We start from the raw sequence: 21262 nt of genomic DNA on the forward strand, positions 1-21262 counted from the left end.
TTGTTTTTGATGATTTGCATTATTCGTGCATATCACCACCTACTGGGCAGAGAGGAGATTTTATGGTATTTGGACTTAAATATTTATCTTTTTTCACCCACATGTATATCGTTACTGATATTGGTGCCATCTGGGATAGCAAGAGGGTGAGTAAATGATAAGTAAAAAAAAATATTTTTGGGTGTACTATCCCTTTAATGGAACATCGCGTTTGAACGGTTTAATTTTGAAAATGCATGATATATATATATATATATATATATATATATATATATATATATATATATATATAGTTATTAATGAATACATTTCCCTCCGCCCAAGTCCTCAACCTTTTTATAACTTCAAAACTTTTTTTAGGTCAGTTACTCTTTCAAGACCATAAACCTGACCAAGTACCTCCACTTTTAGGTGAAGCACCATAGTGCCTTCTGATCACAGTGTGATTTTTAGTTTAAAACCTTGATTTTGTTCATTTATGCATTTATTTGGCCAAATAATATATGGTAACACTTTACAATAAGGTTCCATTCGTTAACATTAGTTAATGAATTAGGTATCATGAACAAACAATGAACAAAATATTTTTACAGCATTTATTAATCTTAGTTAATGTTAGTAGTCCACTGTTAGTTTGGTACATTAACTAAGTGTATTAGATATGTAAAAACTAACATGAACCAAGATTAGTAAATGCTGTAAAAGTAGTGTTCATTGGGTTTCCATGTTTTTCCATCCAAAATGTTTAGCATTTTTTAAGTGCATTTCTAAACATTCAACTCAAGAATGTACAAATTGTTGCGCGTTTCCATCCAATATGTAATGTGCATTATCATGAGGGAGCCGCTGAAGGACCTCTCCCTGATTGGGACTGTTTTATTTGCAAGGTTGGAGCAAGTATCTAATTTTATTAAATGCATCCACGAGACCCTGTAGAATAAGTGTAATATCTGATATAATGTGGGCTGAAATTGCTGCGATGCCCACACACCACCAGTCTCCGCAGGAGCGTCCGCTCACAAAACTGTTCTGGCAGATTGTGAGGAACACTTTATCGAGCAGCTGTGGGTTAAACCCTTTCGAATGACAAGCGAATGACAACAGAATTGTGTGCTAAGGTCGAACCTTTCTGTGGGCTAGACACATCAAGATATTGCACACTAACACAAGCACGTGTATGGTCAAAACACGTCATCGTTTTGCGAATAAACCATTTCCATCACCTTAATGCGCATGTTAACTAATGTTAACAAATGGAATCTTATTGTAAAGTGTTACCGAATATATATATATATATTATATATATATAATCTAGGACTTAAAACTGCGTTATAGTAACAGAAACATGGCTCTCAAGATGAATCTGCTCTGACATTATGCCAGTGTTTATGGCATCTGCAGCACTAATCACTTGTCAACTCACTACTTCTGTCTCTATAAGAACTTCTCTCTTCAGAACAAAAATTGGCTTTTCACAATCAGTGGGCTTTTCAAACCATTGAGATTCCCTACATTCATTGGTTAGTTTAGAAATGTCCATCGTGCTTGGAAACACCCAATGATTTCTACATTGTGATTCCCTTTCATTAGTTAGTTTAGAAACACCCATCCTGGTTTCGAAACACCTACTGATTTCTATAATGAGATTCACTTGTTTCATTGTATAGTTTAGAACCGCCCATCGTGGTTGAGAATGCCCACTGATTTCTACTTTGAGATTCCCTACTTTCACTGGTTAGATTAAAAAGGCCCATCGTGCTTGGAAATGGCCACTGATTTCTACACTGAGATTCCTTTCACTGGTTAGATTAAAAAGGCCCATCGTGCTTGTAAACGGCCACTGATTTCTACATTGAGATTCCTTTCACTGGTTAGATTAAAACGGGCCCATCGAACATGGAAACGGCCACTGATTTCTACATTGAGATTCCCTACTTTCACTGGTTAGTTTAGAAATATCGTACTTGAAAACGGCCACTGATTTATAGGTGTCTTATTTCGAAGGCTGCATGCTAGGACGCGTCCTTTGAAAGCTGCAGTAGCGTTCTCCTTTAAAATATATTAATATAATTATACATGATACTCTGCACCCATCTACTGAGGTACTCTAACCTGGGAATTAGCATTACTTGCATTTAAACCTCATATTTACGGGCAAATTGGCGTCATTTTTAAATTTCCATTGAAGCAATGAATTGTGGATTGTGAGTGCCCATGAAGGATACATCTCATTATGTATCCTCCGAATTCCCGTGAAAGAAGGCTGCATTCGATGTGTCCTACTTTTTTTTTATTTCCAAAATTATATGACAAAATACAATAGATACAAATGTTTCATATATACTGTTCTAAATGATTACAAATCATCAATGAAGAGCATTAAAGATAACATTCATATCAATGAAATTAAAGAACATTCAATCACACATTAGAAAAAAAGAAAGAAAAAAAACCCCCAACAATGTCAAGGAGGTATACATGTATAATTAAAATAAAGAAGAGGAATTTAATTCTTTGAGGATATCCATCGTTCTGGTTGCTTTGCGGTTTGAGAGTCCTTTCAGTGTTTCAAAATAAATCTTCATATCAGCTTTAAAATGGTAGATGTTAGGTATACTTTAAGACCATTTACATTTATGTATGTAAAACTTACCAAGTAATAAGATCAAATTTAACATAAAATCGTGACTCTTGTCTATATCTTTTTTTCATAATAAAAAAAAAACATCTCTTTTCTCTATACTAATCTTAATTCCACTCAACATATTAAATAAATATTCCACATCAATCCAAAAAAACTTCACATACATACATTCAAAGAAAAGATGTTCGATGTGTCCTACTCGCTTTTCTGAAATGAGACTCGATGACGTATGCGGCCGACCAGCGCGACCTCCGGAGGACGCAGCCTTCCAAACGAGACACAGCCTGAGATTACCTACTTTCAATGGTTAGTTTACAGAAACACCCATCCTGGTTTGGAAACGCCCACTAATTTCTATATTGTAATCCCCTACGTTCACTGGTTAGTTTAGAAACGCTCGTCCCGGTTTGAAAACGCCCACAGATCTGAAAACACCCATTACTGTTCTGCAGAGACCTATACTTGCTCCCTGACGCATTGCAGGTGGCTGAAAACCAATCAAATAACATTTCCAATGTCAGCTGACGAGTGCCATCAGACTTATACGTATAAATTCTCCGGACCATCCTTTCAAATTGGAAAGCCACTGTTGTATGCTATCGCGTATTAAAAATTGATATTCTAAAATCGACAAATAGCATATTTCATATACCGATTTATTAACGAAAACAGGTCCGTTTCACTAAGCGGTTTCGAGTTGTTTCGTTTTGGCTACACGGCGTAGGGAGACCATAGTAACGCCTTTGTTGTCAAGGAGTGCGACGTCCCACTTTGGACCGAAGCACCGAGGCGTAATTATCTTGAAATTTGGGCGCACAGCAGCCGATAGTGGAAGAGGTGTTTGGCAATCGCACGGGTGGAGAGCAAACGTTTGTGTTAAACATATATTTCGTCTACGTAAAGAGTAACGTTATTCACATACCATGGTAAGTAATCCTTTATAATCCTTCATCCTTATAGGCGAAGTGTTACGCGGTCAAAAAATGGCTTCGATAGGTGTGAATGTGCTAGTGTTAGCTTAGCCACTCGCGAGCTAACCGTCAGTATATTGAAAGGGCGCGCGAACTCCCGGGCTGACGTTATTTAAACGGGCTACACCTAATTTTCTCCCTGCGTAATGCACAATCAACAGCTTAAACGTGTGACGTTTTGCATATTGCTGATCTTTGTGAGGATTTGTTGCGTAAAATGTGCTGTGTTAGCTCATCCCTTACCGATTCCTTGTTGCTGGCTAGCCTCGTGTCGGCGTCAGCGGCTTGATAACACATCAAACTCATTTACATTAGAGAATACACAGGACCAAAACTCTACATTGTGCAAAACAGACCTTTTCTAAAATATGTGATCGGTGTGGTCACAACCTACATGTAGTTCTACGTAGCATACGCACTTTTGCCCATTTAATTGGCCTCTTAATATAAACTCCGTATCGGTACACTGTATATATATATATATATATATATATATATATATATATATATATATATATATATATATATATACACACACACACACACAAATACAGACGTGGTCATGCCTTGAGTAACTAGCCAAAGTAAAAATTTAAACCGTGTAGTCATGCTATGACTGGTTTGTTATAGAGAGCCAATAGTTGGGCGTTGTAGCCTTCATGACATCGTTAAAGTTGCAAAACACAACCTATCAAGTGTTCAAAGTCATGAGATGCTACTGTTTTCTATAGGATTTTATTTCCCCTGATTTCCAGTTGTATTTTTTATTTTATTTTTTTGCACAGTCACCGCCATACTTTAGTAATATTTGATCATTTTCGAACCTGTCTCTAGCCCCCTGTCTGAAAAGCTCGGTTTTGTCCTCGGTGTCTCCTTTAAACTTCAGTGTAATTCATTAATGTTTCATCTGGCAAGAATGTTTGATATTTATATCAAACCGTTATTGCCCACTGTTATTATTGGCTAAAATCGTGCAGCCCCTCTAATACAGCATATATATTTGAAACTCAATCAAAAGAAAATGAACCAGCTCCACATCAATAAAAAAAAAATTATTTCAGGGTTTACACACAATGTACATCCAAGACATTTCATCCGAATGTATCAAAATGTTCACTTAAGCACAGTAGCACCATACTATATCAAATTCAAACAGTCATGCCAGATGAAGCATTAATGAATGGAATTGGTTACATTATGTGTTCTGGTTTTAACTGCCCCATTATGCATTAACAGTTCCTTTGCAAAGCTTGAATCATATTGTGAAGTGTTCATAAGCAATCAATACAGATATAAACTGAAACCATATAATAAACACTGAAATGAGCCAAACAAGCATGCAGTCAACACTGAAATGTGCTATAATACAATCCGTGGTGAAACATGCACCCATGCATCATTTTGCACTGATGCGATCAGAAACTTTGTTAAATTTCAGTCACAATTTCCTGATGTTGGGATGCTTTAATAGAAGCCAAAGCAGAGACGCAGGTCTCCACAGGTGCAACATTACTCATCTTCCATTTTCCGTTTACTCTTGATGAGACCCAGTTCTCCCATCTGATCTCTCCTCTTCACCTTTCTGGCTGAGTGCCAGTGGATGGGATAAGGGTGTGATGATGTAAAAGTAGGCGATATCTTGCTGATGTATTCATCTGTGTGATGTCACGAAGTAGGGAGAAATCCAAATGAGCCATTTTTGCAGCTTGCTTTAAAAAAATGTTTTGTTTTGAGGAAGTTTTGAAAGTGTGTTTTTATAGTACAATTAACTCTTGCATATCAAACGATCAAGTGAAATTGTTTTCCTTATATCATGACCCTTTAAACATGTTAGTAAAGATTCAAACAGTCATAAAACATTTGGAAATAAATCTGTTTCTTTTTGTGTTCCCTTCCCTTCCACCTATAGGCTGACCAGCTAACAGAGGAACAGATTGCTGGTAAGATGAGCTTTTACTTCTCGTTAAACCAGCATTTTGAATAATTGATGATCCTTTCCAATTTGCAATTTTTGAAATAATCCAAAAAAAATTTAGAATTCAAGGAGGCGTTCTCACTGTTTGACAAGGACGGTGATGGCACCATCACTACTAAAGAGTTGGGTACCGTCATGCGGTCTTTGGGCCAGAACCCTACAGAGGCAGAGTTGCAAGATATGATAAATGAAGTTGATGCTGATGGTAATGAATTCCTTCTACAAACATATTACACATGCAAGAATGCCACAGCTTTGTTGCTGAATCTCTCTTTTTATATATGTAATTTGTTTCCCTTCAGGTAATGGAACGATTGATTTCCCAGAATTCCTTACTATGATGGCCAGGAAAATGAAGGACACAGATAGCGAGGAGGAGATCAGAGAAGCGTTCAGAGTTTTTGACAAGGTATTAATGTGGTTTTCTTTGCAAGCAAACACTCACTTGTGAATGCCACTTAATTTTACCAAAACTGCATTTCTGCTGTAGAAAAGAAAATTGTCCTTACCCAGTTATTTAATGTGTGACAGGATGGAAACGGTTATATTAGTGCAGCAGAGCTGCGTCATGTCATGACAAATCTGGGGGAGAAGCTCACAGACGAGGAGGTGGATGAGATGATCCGAGAGGCAGATATTGATGGTGATGGTCAGGTCAACTACGAAGGTATTTTCAAAAGTTAATATCATGGATACTAAAGTATAGAGGTCTTAATTATATTTTTTTAATATACTTTTAGCTGTGCATGCTGTCTGATTGAACACTAAGCATATGGTTCTGGAGGTTTTTATTAGTTGTTTTAAGTTAAAAAGTAAACCGCTTATCATGGGGCATTTGCATTTTGTACCATGTAGAATATATATATATATATTAAATCAGTTTGTAAAGAAATGCATGGTTAACTCATAATTTTTGTTGTTGTTTTTTTCCAGAGTTTGTCCAGATGATGACGGCAAAGTAAAACTGGAAACCAAAAGGAGCACAACAGACCAAACAGTGGGCAGCAATCTCACTGTCAACCTTCAACAAGCATTCACAACCAATCTCTTACTCTGCATTTAGTTTCACTCTCCTCCACTTTCCCTTAGTTTGATCAACCCTCTGCTCTGCTTGTTTTTTAAACCTTATTGACTACATCTCCCCCCATTTCCCATTCGTTATCTGGTTTTTGTTGAAAGAAAATATTAACATGCACAACAAAGTTTAAATCTTGCATATATGATGGTGATAACAACAGTGTAACACATGTATTAATATTTTAATGATTGTGTGACATACTATATGGACAAGAGCAATGCATGCTTTAATTATATTTGGCATGTTTGTTTTTGTTTTTTTTTCCAGCTTGCCTTTTTTTCTAACTTGCTAGTTCTCCTTTAACTGCATGTTTGTCATGCAACCTCTGCTCAGTGGTCTTAGAACTGTATGGTGAATAACCATTCATGGAAAATCAGGGGCTTTATATAACACAATGGTTAAAACTTTCATGTCATAGCGTGAATGCGTTGTAAGTGTAGATCTGTGTGTCTGAGCGAGTGCTTTTAGTGGGGTTTAAATGGAGCCACGCTGTTTACGTTTTGGTATAGGGCTTGTTCTTTATGGACCGCGTAACTAATATGTAAGAGGAAAATTAAGTCAATTAGACAAACCTGCGTAGACTAATCCAGATATGGTTAATTTGGGACCAATTATTTCAGTTATTGGTTTACTTGTTTGCCCCTTTTGTATTAGTAGATATAAAGTTAAAAAGTCTTTGATCTTTTTTCACCATACATTTTCCTCACTAATGTTACAAGCCCAAAGCAAACGACACCTATTTGTTCAAGACTGGTGTAGAGAGGTTTAATGTTTGGTTTGAGTTCTGTAAGTGCGGAGCTTATACTGAAGATGTAGAATAGTTTTCAACATAAAATATGGTCTTGCATCCTACCATATCAGTGGATCATTGCTGTTTAGAGAAAATTAAGCTGTGCTAATTCTTCCTGCAGGCTGTTTGGTATATTTGTATACATCAAAGCACCTGCATTTTATGATCTTTTAGACTCATTTCTCATAAAAAAAAATGGCACATTCTCTTCCATGTCTCTACAGTTGCGGTCCATGCACAGTGGCAATTAGCTGTTGGGGTGGTGCGCAATGCTTGTCCAGTTAGAATGTGTCTGCCTTGATACCTGCAAAAACAGATGCTTTGTCATGATCTTTTTTTAGTAAATTCATAGGCGAAGGTTAAACAAACAGCACTTAATGGTAGAATCACAGACATGGTGGTAGTATTGTATCTTCTGCCCCAGTTCTTAACTTATTCTACTGTTGTGTTTTTTTATGACCTTTATATTTTTTTTTCTGAGATCTGAGTTTACTGTCTGATTCTTTTTTCCCCCCTCCTTTCTGTTGCCCATAAGGTTGATTATATAGGGAAAAAAAATGAAAGGGTATGCATTCCATTGCAGAAATCTGTTGGTTTTCTTGCTAAATAAACGTCTTGGACCTCTGTTTCTAAATTACTTGATGCTTTCTGTTCATAATGCTGTTGCCTAACTGTAAACCTGCATGGGTTTCTTATTAAAAAATAGTTTGAGCGGGGAAGCAAAGTTTATTGTACTGTGCATAATATATTGCATAATTTTGTGTTCATTGTTATTTTATTTCTCTGCAACATTAGCCCTTATTTGTATGACATATTCTGTAAAATCAAGAGCCATCATGTTCAAAGCATATCTGTTGACCTGCCTGTTCAAGGAATATTCAAGTTTAGCGCAATCGACAGCATTTGTGGCATAATGTTAAGTTCCACAAAAATAATTTTGACTTTCCCCTCTTAAAAAAAAGCAAAAATCTGGGTTACAGAGAGGAATTTACAATGGAAGGGAATGGGACCAATCCGTAAACATCAAAATACTATTTCAAAAGTATAGACACAAGACAAACAATATGCATGTTAACGTGATTTAAGTTTAATGAAATTGCTTACTAAACTTTTCTGTGTAAAGTTATAACCATCCTTGTTGAACGCTGAAAAACCCAGAAACGACAGTAAAAAATGGTAATTTACAGCTTAAATTATACATACGTTTTAACAGAGGAAGTGCTTGTAAGTGTAAGTGCTTAAAAAAATTATAAGCTTCACATTTTGCCTTTAAACCATCCAAATATTGGCCCCATTCACTTCCATTGTAAGTTCCTCACTGTAACCTCGTTTTTTTTTGAGGGGCGAGTCGAAATAAATGTTTGTGGTAAACAACATTATGCCACAAATGCTTTCGAATGAGCTTAACTTGTATTGAACCCAGAAGTTTGCACATACTTGAAAGAAAAAAATATAATTTATAGACATTTTCATGTGAGAAATTAACAGCAAGAGCGATATAGTCGTCTAAATACGGAAATATGCAGTAATCCTTTTCGTTCTGTAGTTTTGTCCCGCCTACGTAATACTTGGCTTTCCTAACCGTCCAGTAGCCGAGCTTGTTTTTGATTGACATGAGGGAGAACCAATAATGCTCCACCAATTTCAGCGACAACCAATCGTATCAATGAAAAGTAAGGCGTATGGGTGGATGTCAGTCTCATAACATAAACCAATAGTTTGCCAGTACATAGATGGGTGGATTATTGATTCAAGAAATTTGTTACGGGGTAAAAACTAGGGTGCAAGTAATTTAGGGTAGGGCAAGTCAGCTCAGGTTTTTTAAATAACTTAAATTCCTCTGCGTGAAAACGCTGGAAGCCCCTTGGCTCACGGTTTATCGACTTCACGTCCTCTAGAGATCTGGACTTATCGGCAGAGATAAAACGCACTGGAAATGTAAATAGGCGAATACGGGTCAGGTGCATTACTTCACTACGTATCTACGCTCGCGACGTACTTTTGCCATTCACAGAAAGATACGCACTTAACGTCGAACGTTTTTTAGAGGAACAGGTTTGGACGCCAGACCATTACTGTCTTGAGACCAGAATAAGAAGGTAAGACCGTATTCTCGCCTTTTTAAATACACTTTTTAAGATGAGTATATGTTTTTGAGACGGCAAGACGGCTGTCATAAGCTGTGTGTCATAATAAGCATCATATCTGATGAAGTAATAAGTTGCTGTGCTAGTAAACACGAGCTGCATTGGAGCTGCATGAAGTCTTAACTTGATCATAAGTGCGATTTTTGCTGTGAACGGACAGTGGTAAATATTGATGTTACATGTTGTTAAAGAAAGTCTGTGCATTTGAAATCGCGCAGCATGTGAACAGAGGGCATTGCACTCTCATGCTTTCCTCTGTTTGCTAACCCATGTGCCAAATGAATGAATTCAGCTTGGCATTCTGATGGATTTAGCTCACTTGTTCGACCTATAAACTATTCGCCGCCACATCACCAAACACTACTTAAACCTTCAATTGTAGCACATACAATTTAAAAGGAACTCCGCTGCTGTCGATCAGAAACTGGGCATCCAGTGCGCATTAGCTTCGATTTCAAGTTGGCAAGTCGATGGCACTGTCCATCTTTCTGTCAGTGGCCACAAGTGTCTCATATCTGAGCCAGCTGAGCTGTGAAGACCTGAAACGCCCCCATGATGCTCAAAAATGCTGTTTAGGTTGGCACCTCACTACAGCCGAGGCCAAATGTTTTGGCAGTGACATAAATTGTGTTTAGCAAAGTTTGCTGCTTCAGTATTTGTGATTTACTTTTTCACATGTTTCTATGGTATACTGGAAAACAATGATAAGCGTTTCATACGTTTTAAAGGCTTTTATTGGCAAAAACACTCAATAGATGCAAAGAGTCAATATTTACAGTGTTGACCCTTGTTCTTCAGAGCCCCTGCAATTTGCTCTGGCATGCTGGATATCAGCTTTTGGGCCAAAGCCTGACTGATGGCAATCCATTCTTGCCTTATTAGTGCTCTGAGTTGATCACAATTTGTGAGCTTCTGCTTGTCCACTCGCCTTTTGAGGGTTGACCACAGGTTCTCTATGGGATTAAGATCCGGAGATTTGAATTCCAAAATTTCAATGTAATGATCTCCGAGCCACTTCATTATTACTCTTGCCTTGTGACATGGTGCTCCATCGTGCTGGAAAATGCACGGATCATCACCAAATTGCTCCTGGGTCATTGGGAGAAGTTGCTCTTGCAGGACATTTGATAACATTATTTATTCATGGCTGTGTTTTGGGGCATAATTGTGAGAGAGCCCACTCCCTCTGATGAAATGATACCCCACACGTAGATGGTCTCATGATGCTTCACTGTTGGCACGACACAGGACTCATGATAGTGTTAACCTTTTCTTCTCCGCATTATCGATTTTCCAGATGTCCCAAACAGTCGGAAGGGGGCTTCAGAGAAATCTGAAGATATTCAGATATCTTCAGAGATATCTTTGCACCAGTGTTCTGCTATCCAATCCTTGTACTTCCTTCAGAATTTCAGTCTGTCCTTGATGTTTTTCTTTGAGAGAAGTGGCTTCTTTGCTACCCTTCTTGACACCAGGCCATTTCCCAAAAGTCTTCACCTCACTGTGCATTAAGATGCACTCACACCAACCTGCTGCCAATATTGAGCAAGCGCTGCACTGGTGGTGACATGATTCAGTGCCTGCTGGACATTCTGGGATGTCCTGAAGTCTTCTTCACTGCAGTTGAACCGCTCTCCTTGAAGTTCTTGATCCGGTAAATGGTTCTGTCAGGTTAAATATTCTTTGCAGCAATTTCCTTGCATGTGAGGCCATTTTGATGCAAAGCGATGATGGCTGCACATCTTTCTTTAGAGGTAACCATCAGGGATGCACCGAAATTTCGGCTGCCAGAATTTTCGGTTTTTGGCCGAAAGAGAAAAAAAGACCAAAAATATATACCACCTCAGCCCGCCCCTCAGTGCTCAGATTTCACTCTGGATCGATCTAGCCCTTATCACCGCTACCCAACAAAGGCCAATCATGTCAGCGGTGTGGAAATTCTTCAAAGTTTCTGATAAGGACATCAAATTTGCGATCTGCAGTGTTTGTTCAGCAGAAATTTCAAGAGGGGGTACCGTGCCGAAGAACTTTTCCACAACAGGTTTGATACGCCACCTAAAAACACGACATCCAATTCAATATACAGAGTTCAGCAAGAGATTCTACAGGAAAGCACCCCGATCCACAGCAGTGCCACAACTAGCGCAGCTACACCACAACTTCAGACGTATCTAGCTGAACTACCCATTGCTAGAAGCGACAGTCCCCTTGACTACTGGCGCATAAACAAAGACGGCTTTCCTTTGCTTGCGCATATTGCACACAGGCACTTATCTGCCCCAAGCACTAGCACAGAGTATGAGAGACTGTTCAGTGCAGAATCTCATGTTCTTGATGATCTTTCTGACGGGAGAGACTGTCAAAGTTTAGCAACTTTTGTTCTTGTAGAGAAACCTGTGACTTGTACTTGAATAGAAAGCCGTCCAATATGATTTGTATAGCAATTACATTAGCTCTGCAACACTTGTTCTTCACTTGAGGCTACATCTGTTTACAGTTTGAGGTTGGATTTAGTTCTGTTACTGCTGTCATGCACTGTTGTTTTGCACAATAATTTTCACTTAAAATGGACATACGTTTACATAAACAGAATAGAGGCCCTCTGCCATTCTGTGTTTTGCCTGTTGTTTTAATTAAAAAGACTTGCATATTTAAACTTTTTAAAAGATGCTAGCTAAGTTCATTACTTGAGTGTTGTTTTGCATATAATAGTTTTCTAAAACTTTACATTATTTGGATAATTGTTAATAAAATCTGTAAAATTTGATTGTTAAAGAACTGAATGAAGAGTAATATTTAATATTGTTTTAATATATTTTCTGTTTAATAACATTTTGCCACAACTTTTGAAGGTATGCTTGGGGTCATTGTACATTTGGAAGACCCATTTGCGACGAGCTTTAACTTCATGGATGATATCTTGAGATTTTGCTTTAATATATGCACATAATTTTCCTTCCTTGTGATGCCATCTTTTTACTTTGTTTACTTTACTTTGCCAAATATATTTAAACTCAGTTTTTCTCAAGTCCTGACATTTAATCATAGAAAACATTACCTATCTTTGGTCAGTTAGGATCACTACTTTATTTTAAGAATGTGAAATGTCAGAATAATGGTAGAGAATTATGTATTTCAGCTTTTGTTTAATCACATTCCCAGTGCGTCAGAGGTTTACATGCACTTTGTTAGTATGAGGTAGCATTGCCTTTAAATTTGTTTAACTTGGGTCATATGTTTTGGGTAGCCTTTCACAAGTTTCTCACAAATTGTTGCTGGAATTTTGGCCAATTTCTCCAGACAGAACTTGTGTAACTGAGGCAGGTTTTTAGGTCTCTCTGCTCGTACAAGCTTTTTCAGTTCTGCCCACAAATTTTCTATCTGATTGAGGTCAGGGCTTTGTGATGGGCACTCCAGTACCTTGACTTTGTTGTCCTTAAGCCATTTTGCCCAACTTTTGAAGGTACACTTGGGGTCATTGTACATTTGGAAGACCCATTTGCGACGAGCTTTAACTTCATGGATGATATCTTGAGATTTTGCTTTAATATATGCACATAATTTTCCTTCCTTGTGATGCCATCTTTTTTGTGATGTGTACCAGTCCCTCCTGCAGCAAAGCACCCCCACAACATTATGCTGCTACCCCCATGCTTTACGGTTGGGATGGTGGTCTTCGGCCTGCAAGCCTCACCCTTTTTCCTCAACATAACTATGGTCATTACTGCCAAGCAGTTAAATTTGTTTCATCAGACCTGAGCACATTTCTCCATAAATGTGTCCTTTGTCCCCATGTGCACTTGCAAACTGCAGTCTGGCTTTTTATGGTAGTTTTGTAGCAGTGGCTTCTTCCTTGTTAAGCAGCCTTTCAGGTTATGTCGATATAAGACTTGTTTTACTGTGGATATAGATACTTGTTTCCTTCCAGAATCTTCAAGGTCCTTTTGCTGTTGTTCTGGGATTGATTTGCACTTCTTGCACCAAACTATGTTCATCTCTAGGATGTAGAGTGAGTCTCGGTCCTGAGCGGTATGATGGCTGCGTGGTCCCATGGTGTACAGATGAACATGCTACTTTCAGTTGTTTGGAAATTGCTACCAAGGATGAACCAGACTTGTGGAGCTCCACAATTTATGCACAAAGTAGATGCCAAAACTATAGTTTGCTAAAATTATATCTGTGTAGAGGTTAGAAAATGTGGAGTGGTTTAAAAAATAAACCGTATGTCACAAATTGAGCTATCATAAAATGACCATAATATGGCATTAGAGAATTAGGAAACATGCTAAGTTGGAATACTGGCTTCTCTGAAAACAATGCTTAAGCCAGTATATTCTACTTTGAAGTTTCCATTCCAGGCAGGAATTTCTGTTTATGTTTTTGCCTGTGTGATCCTTCCCACTCACAATAGGATTTCAACACCGACGGGTTGCCAGATTTGAGCAAGTTTGTGCAGTACCCATTTCAAACGCTTGTTGTCAATCTTACATATAGCACATTTAAATGTTTTTTAATGCATCCCAAAGTGGCCTACAGTTTTGCTTGAATTATTAACATTTATTATTTGGCTCAATACAAATACAGTGGGATTTGGATCTCCAGATACCTCCGTAAGTGCCTTAGAAATTCCAGTTCTGTCATTCTTGTGGGTAATGATTCCAAGAAGGCCCCATTTTAGTTTTGCCTTCAATGTCTGTTCACTCGACACAACGTGGATTGCTTAAGCCTAAGCACCAGTGTAACTTCTGGATTTTTATTTATTTATCATAAGGTGCTTTTTCTGTCATATTTGTTTAACATTAATCATAAAGCATTTTGTGTTTGTGCTCTAACATTCCCTAGAACATGGGGCAAAAATGGCATTTTCAAAAATGTTTTAACTTTTTTTTTTTTTTTTTACAAATTGATGGCAAGCTGTTTTTTTTTTTTTTTTTTTATGGTTAAAAATATGGTCACATAAAGGTAAAAATTAAGGATGCAACAATATGAAAATCTTTGTCTCATACCGATTTGAACAAAAACTATTATGTTTTATGATATTTTGCTCTTACCATGTTTTGACATCAGATCCCTGTTTTGCTTTGTTTTAAAACTGTAAAAAGAGGTACGAATCATTGATTGCAGTCTATTTTTAAATGTTGCCTGCTTTGTAATAACGCATAACCCCATTACTATTTCAGTCTCAACACAATCAATCATTAAGCCTTAACGTATACCATACCAATGTCTCAGAAGTCAAAGTTTTCTGGTTTCGAAGCATTTTGGATGGTTTCACCTCATGTATAGGAAAGTGCCGCGCTTTCACAACTGTCATGCCTGTAATGGCGGGTTTTCCTCTAATGTGAGAACAAGAATAAAAATTATATTTTACATTGTTCTTAGGAGTGCGAACCCTTCTCCATTTTGCTATCATTATTTCCGCATTGTACGTTTGTATTCAGAGTTTTTGCAATGTGTGAAGATGATGCATTACAAATCAACCATCGTTATTTCGGATCATCATTTTCAAGCTTAAAACCAGTTTGCCTTTGGTTTTATTTGGCCGATAATTATCGGCAGACGATAATTACTAAACAAATTTTACTTATTAAATATTTTTTGTGTTTAAACAGAGACCATATGATGATGTATGGTTTATGACAAAATAACACCTAGGGTGCATCCCTAGTAAAAATCAAGTAAACTCTTTTTTTTTTTTTTTTTTTTTAAATGCACAATTTCTTTTTCATATCAGAGTTGCTTGGGCTGCCTGAAAATGCATTCATGTTGATTTAATATGATCAAATTATAGCATATCAAAACATGCGGTACAGCTGCCAGGCACCGTAATATCTACTTTTTAATTTTCAGCATTGATTATGGCTGTATTGTTGTGGTTCCAGGAGTTGTAAAATCTTCTTGGAGTTGTGCTTAGGCATAGTTACAGTTATGGAACATTCTTTATGAAAAGCAGCAGGTGTCTGATAATATGACCCTTATGAACATCCCCAGATGTCCCCCTTCTCTTATGTTTGTTTGGTAATGTAAATGCAAATAAATTGCCCTTTGTCCTTCTCACAGAACATTGCAACACAAAATGGGGCTGTGAGTGAGTTTGTAAAAAGATCTGCTCAGGTTTTCTTTTCAGTATAGTTTAGTCCTCTTTTATAGATCAAGGCCCCTTGCCTTGATCATCATACTCTATAGGTTTTTTTTTTTTTTGTAAATGGTTTACAGTCAGATGATCCACTAGTTTACAGTCAGAAACATAACGATTTTCCTACCAAATCATACAGACTCACCCCCTTACTGTTTTATATGCCTGATTACACATCACCAGGTTCTCTCTCTCCTAAAACCTCACACAAATTTGCCTCTTTTGTCGAGCTCATGTATCAGGCTCAGATTCTTGCTCCCAGTCAGGGCACAGTCACCGTATTGTGTGTTTTTTTTTTTTTTTTGGCAGGGTGTTGCTCCTTATTCAGGAGAAAACAAAGTGCAAGGAACAGACGGGACCTGTCAGACTGGGAAACCAAATAGCTGGTGAAATGGGCCACCATAAATATAATCCCATGCAGCCTTCTCTTTTATTAAGGAGTTTTGTGTTGGTTTCATCATGATGTTTTCAGTATAGTTTTTGTGTGAATGTACAGTGAATTCCCTTACATCTGAGGCACAATATGTTTTGCAAATACCCTGCCTTTAAAGTAGCCAGACCTTTGAGCACCTATTTTTGCAATATTCTCTTATGCAACCAGTTTTGCACCTTTCAGCTGGTCTGCCATTCGCTCATGGATGAGAAGAACGTGACAAGTAAACAACCATGGAATCGCAATACGAATGACAAGCGAGCGAGTTCTCTAGCGAGCCATGTCCTTAAGTTTTAGCTGTGACGAGTGTGTTGATTTTGTTCAATGAGAGAGAAAACATTTGAGGCACAACTCAAATTTCACAAACTATTGCAATTCACCTACAGGACAAGTTGACCAACAGCATTATCATGTATACACAGTCTGAGGAGTGATTAGAAATAATTGAGTGTAAAAAATTATATTAATGGTTAAAACCATGTTATCTAATACTGACTGTATCTTATTTCCATGTACATCTACTTGTATAATACATTTGCTCCAACCCTGTATATTATTAAATAAACTTGACTACATCTAAATGCTTCAAGAGTCTATATAATCAACACAATAAAACCATAATCCCAACCAAAATTACCACGTTTTTGGGATACAAAGGCACTTTGATACAAAGATATACATACAGAGTGCACCAACTCAATAGTAATATTTGGCAAAGAAAAACACAAGATACGTAAAGATGATATACCGTAAATATAAAATATTACATTTGCTTTTGTCAGCACACAAATGTTCACACCAGGTGTGAATGGCTTCATAGGAATCCATTGTTTCAAAATATTAATCATTCCGAGAAATCACGTTTGGTTTGCAATGGCCTTTTTTGTTTCTTTTTACAATAAAGATTTGTCCTAGAGCCATAGACGTAGTGTAGATTATGGCAAAGGCAAATCTTGCAGTCAGTACTTTATGGTCTGAAGTCACTTTCAGGGTAAGTGTGTGTGCACACTACATGCAATGGTGATTTATATGCATTAATAAAAAATAAAAAAAAACAAAAAAAAGGTAAAAGTAAAAACACATTTGTACTCACCCAGAGCATACATAGAAACCAATTAACTATTGATGGCATTAGAGTAGTGAACAAATTCTACAAAGACTCGCAGTTTTATAATTGTACATGTTAAAATTTAGAAAAACAATTGGTGAAAGTTTACTTTTTGTAGAATGTGCTCTGTCAGTGTTCAGATATTTCACACATTGGTCTGATAAGCTTCCGAGTTTCTCGTACCGCTTTGCATTTACACAATAAAAGCAGAACCTCGTCTGTTCCAACGAGAACCGAATACCAATAGTCAAATAAAATAAAAAAATAATTTATTGCCACACATGGCTTTACTTGGAAGCTCAGAAGCCATGATATCTCCTCTCATTCAACACCTCGATGACAAACATCCACAGCACCCCCCAGAAGACTCAATTGTAACTGAGATTTTTGAGAGATTTAGAGAGAAAATGCAGTATAATTCAGAGTTGCTCCCAGCAGGCAAATGTGCACAAAAAAAATTAAAATGATTTGCTGTAATTGTGTATTTTTAATATTTAACTAGCTGGTGAGAACGAGTACTTGATTAGTTTCAGCGCCTTCTAGTGTTATCACTAGTGGCTTTGTCATTTTTAATAAAAGCAGGTTTAAAGTTTGAAAAATTAAAAATGTTTTAATTTAGTTTTTGTTAACAAAAATACCACTGGGTGGAAAGAGATTCAAACTTCTGTTGCAATCATCACAACCTTCAATCAGCTGAAGACAAACCTCCTCTACGAGCACTTGGTCCATAACAATAAATCTATTAATAAACGCTGTCTTTATACAAGTCTTTCCTTTATGATACATTTCTTTGTATTTTTTTTTCCTTCTCATTTGTATGTCACTTTGGATTCGAGTTGTAGTATTTTAATGTTCTGTTTCCCCGCTCTGATCCATCCTAGTTCTCCCACGAAGTTTCTGATGTTTATTCAGGTGCTCCATATGTGCCTTTGCAATCTGATCACAATGTGATATTGTGTTATGTTCGTTTTGGCCCTGTGAGCACTTAACCTTGTTTGTGGACATGCTTGAGTTACAATTGTTTTTTAAGACTGGCTGTTTTGAAAAAGGGTCAAATGTCTTCTCGATCTGGTTTGTCCAAATGCATGTTTATGGCTTAATTGTTTGCCACATTTCACAGCTCTCATTATGTGTGTTTGTGGTAAATAAGGATTGGTCTGTGTTTTCTCATGAATTCTCAACACTGACCTCAATTAGTAGGTTGAGTGTTGAGATTTTTTTATCGCCACAGAGGCAGTAGCTCAGCATATTAATGAAAGACTGCCAAGGAACTAAATGTGAAATGCAACACTAATGGCACCAAACGGAAAAAGTTTCCCAAATACTCCCCATCTTCCATTGATGGAATAAATAGATAGTCCCACCCCAGACCGTGATGGAGATGTCCTACCACTAAAACAAAAAGAGCAATGTTTTGAAAGCACCACAGTGCACAGTTTAAATAGCTTGCTTGCAGTTGTCTCTGCAAATTAAACCGAGATAAATAAATAATTCTCTTTAGAAATCCCAGTAACAGTCAATAGTTAACACTTATGTCCTGAGTGAACATCAGCCTTTGTGTAGCAATTCTATTTTGATTTTACTCTTTGTTTCTAGATGCTGCTTCAGGTGGGTGGAAAGCGTACTGCCATTGGTCTGTTGGCCATCAGGAGGGCGTGGTGTGTGACCCGCTCTGCCTACACTGCACCGCGGACAGTGGAGTACAAGCCCATCAAAAAGGTCATGGTAGCCAACAGAGGTAAGTAATACTCCATCTCTCTTGTTAATCTCGGTCACTGATGTGAATGCAATTACGTGTATATACAGTTAAACACTCCTTGTCAGTTGCTGGCTGCCAGTGTAGTTACTGTTTTATATTTCATTACATTGATAAATTAATTTTCTATTCTGTGTTGACATTTCCTATTGAAACAGGAAGTTTGAGTGGGATATATTTGATTAAATAGCCAAAAGGCCTTAGTTACATCACAGCCAAGAACCATAACTTGCTGTATGCTAGTTGTTTGCAGGTGGTATTTGGGGAGGGATATAGTGTAGTGCAAGATGAGTCATCAATATTTTTAGACCATTTTCCCAGAAGAGAAAGAGAAAAATATGCAACAAAAAATATGTACTGCATATCTGCCATATTTTGTCAACACTGAGTCCACTAATATAGAGATGACATCAAAGATAAAACACATGGACTAAAAGCCATGTGTTTTCTGAATTGCATATCAACAATTTCATTTAAATTTTATTATCAAAATGGTGTATAAATAAATAAATAAATAAATAAATAAATGAGAACTTTAATTTTCAACATGATATTGAGTTATATTTGTCAAAATGCTGCATAACAGCGCATCACAGATTTAAGATTTCTTAAATGGAATAAAATTACTATTGAATTATTATTATTATTATTATAAATTATTAATAGTAGTAGTAGTATAACAGTGAATATTCAATTTCTGTCATACTTTATTTAAATTGACCTTTTATTTTGGAGTGTTTGTGTTTCGACCACTGAGCTCTCACATAAGACGCAAGCTTCCCACTCCGGTAAAGCGGGTGGCTAACGAATAAAGTGGTGATTTATTTTGAATGTATTATTATTATTTTTTTTAATATATTATCACTTTTTCCTCTCAATTTGAAATGCCCAATTCCCACTACTCAGTAGGTCCTCGTGGTGGCGTGGTTGCTCCCCTCAATCCGGGTGGCAGAGGACAAGTCTCAGTTGCCTCCGCTTCTGAGACAGTCAATACGTGCTTCTTAGCACGTGGCTAGTTGTGCATGATACCGCGGAAACTTTCTGCACGGGAGGCTCATGCTATTCTCTGCCATCCATGCATAATTTACCACGTTCCCCATTGAGAGAGTGAGAACCACTAATCGCGACCACGAGGAGGTTACACCATGTGACTCTACCCTCCCTAGTAACCGGGCCAATTTGTTTGCTTGGGAGACCTGGTTGGAGTCACTCCGCACACCCTGGATTCGAGCTCACGACTCCAGGTGTGGTAGTCAGCATCAATATTCGCTGAGCTACCCAGGCATCTCTACTCAGTAATTATTAAACCACAAAAGGCTGCTATTTAAATAAATAAATACGTACTCCATATGTGACTCGTGCTACAAAGTGAATTTGCGCTCTGTTCACTGTCATCTGCTACAAACAGCTGGATGCTCATGATGGTGTATTTTCAGTATGAGCCTGTGTTGTGGAGTTATATGTGCCAAAATTCTGCGTGCACAAAATTGTATTTGGAGCATGCAAAATTATAATATCGATGATATTTTGAGAATACAAGTTGATAATTTGAGTGCAAAAAAGTAATTTTGCACAAGCAAGATGATATTTTGAGTGCACAAATATGTTTCGCACACACTAGATAAGTGCTTGAGCTCAGTTTTGTAAGGCAATGTATCTTGCAAAGATTAATAATATTTTTGCGTGCATAAGTTCTCACTCATCTCTCTCCTCAAATGCCTTCTGTGTGCGCTCAGAACTTTAGACTGCTCAATTTCTTTTCCAACTGTATTCCGACAAGTCTCGCCTCCTACATCAGGACTGGCTATTAGAAACGGCTTACAATCGCTTTGCATTTGGACAGTTGAAGTGGATACAGCAAACATAAACATCTCTGTGTAAATGTAGCAGAAGAGACAACATGCACAATTCTCCAAGTTCAATACACACTTAATATACTGTATGCAGTTATTATTACAAAATATATTTACCCCATGGATTATAGACATACCAGTAATACAGTAAGGCTAAATATACTGTAATGTAAGTTCCTTTTTTTTTTAAATATAGTAGCCTGGGATCATGCAATGCTAAGGATTTCTTTTACTTTTTGCAGTCTCAAACAATTGAGGTTCAATATACTGTACATATAATTTACCCCAAATTACAACAGGAGACATAATTGGCCTCTTCCCTTTCTTCCATTTCTTCTCCTTAATCAGTTTTGCCAGAAGAGTTGTGATAG

At 37.3% G+C, this 21262-nt stretch overlaps 2 protein-coding genes across 2 annotated transcripts in view; both read left to right on the forward strand.

The window, feature by feature from the left end:
- Nucleotides 1-3243: 3243 nt before the first annotated feature.
- Nucleotides 3244-8182, forward strand: LOC127627452 (calmodulin-1). The gene is made up of 6 exons (XM_052103837.1): nt 3244-3570; nt 5525-5555; nt 5652-5795; nt 5893-5999; nt 6122-6257; nt 6524-8182. Exons 1-6 carry the CDS (start codon nt 3568-3570, stop codon nt 6550-6552), a joined length of 450 nt encoding a protein of 149 aa, XP_051959797.1. The 5' UTR covers nt 3244-3567; the 3' UTR covers nt 6553-8182.
- Nucleotides 8183-9188: 1006 nt separating this feature from the next.
- Nucleotides 9189-21262, forward strand: part of LOC127627450 (pyruvate carboxylase, mitochondrial-like) — a 165741-nt gene continuing 153667 nt past the window's right edge. Inside the window, exons 1-2 of the mRNA XM_052103834.1 lie at nt 9189-9557; nt 18879-19020. Coding sequence (XP_051959794.1) covers nt 18879-19020 — 142 coding nt within the window. The 5' untranslated portion in view covers nt 9189-9557. The remainder of the gene's footprint in view (nt 9558-18878; nt 19021-21262) is intronic.

This window comes from Xyrauchen texanus, chromosome 34 (genome assembly GCF_025860055.1).
Source record: "Xyrauchen texanus isolate HMW12.3.18 chromosome 34, RBS_HiC_50CHRs, whole genome shotgun sequence".
In the NCBI taxonomy this organism is placed as follows: Eukaryota; Metazoa; Chordata; class Actinopteri; order Cypriniformes; family Catostomidae; genus Xyrauchen; species Xyrauchen texanus.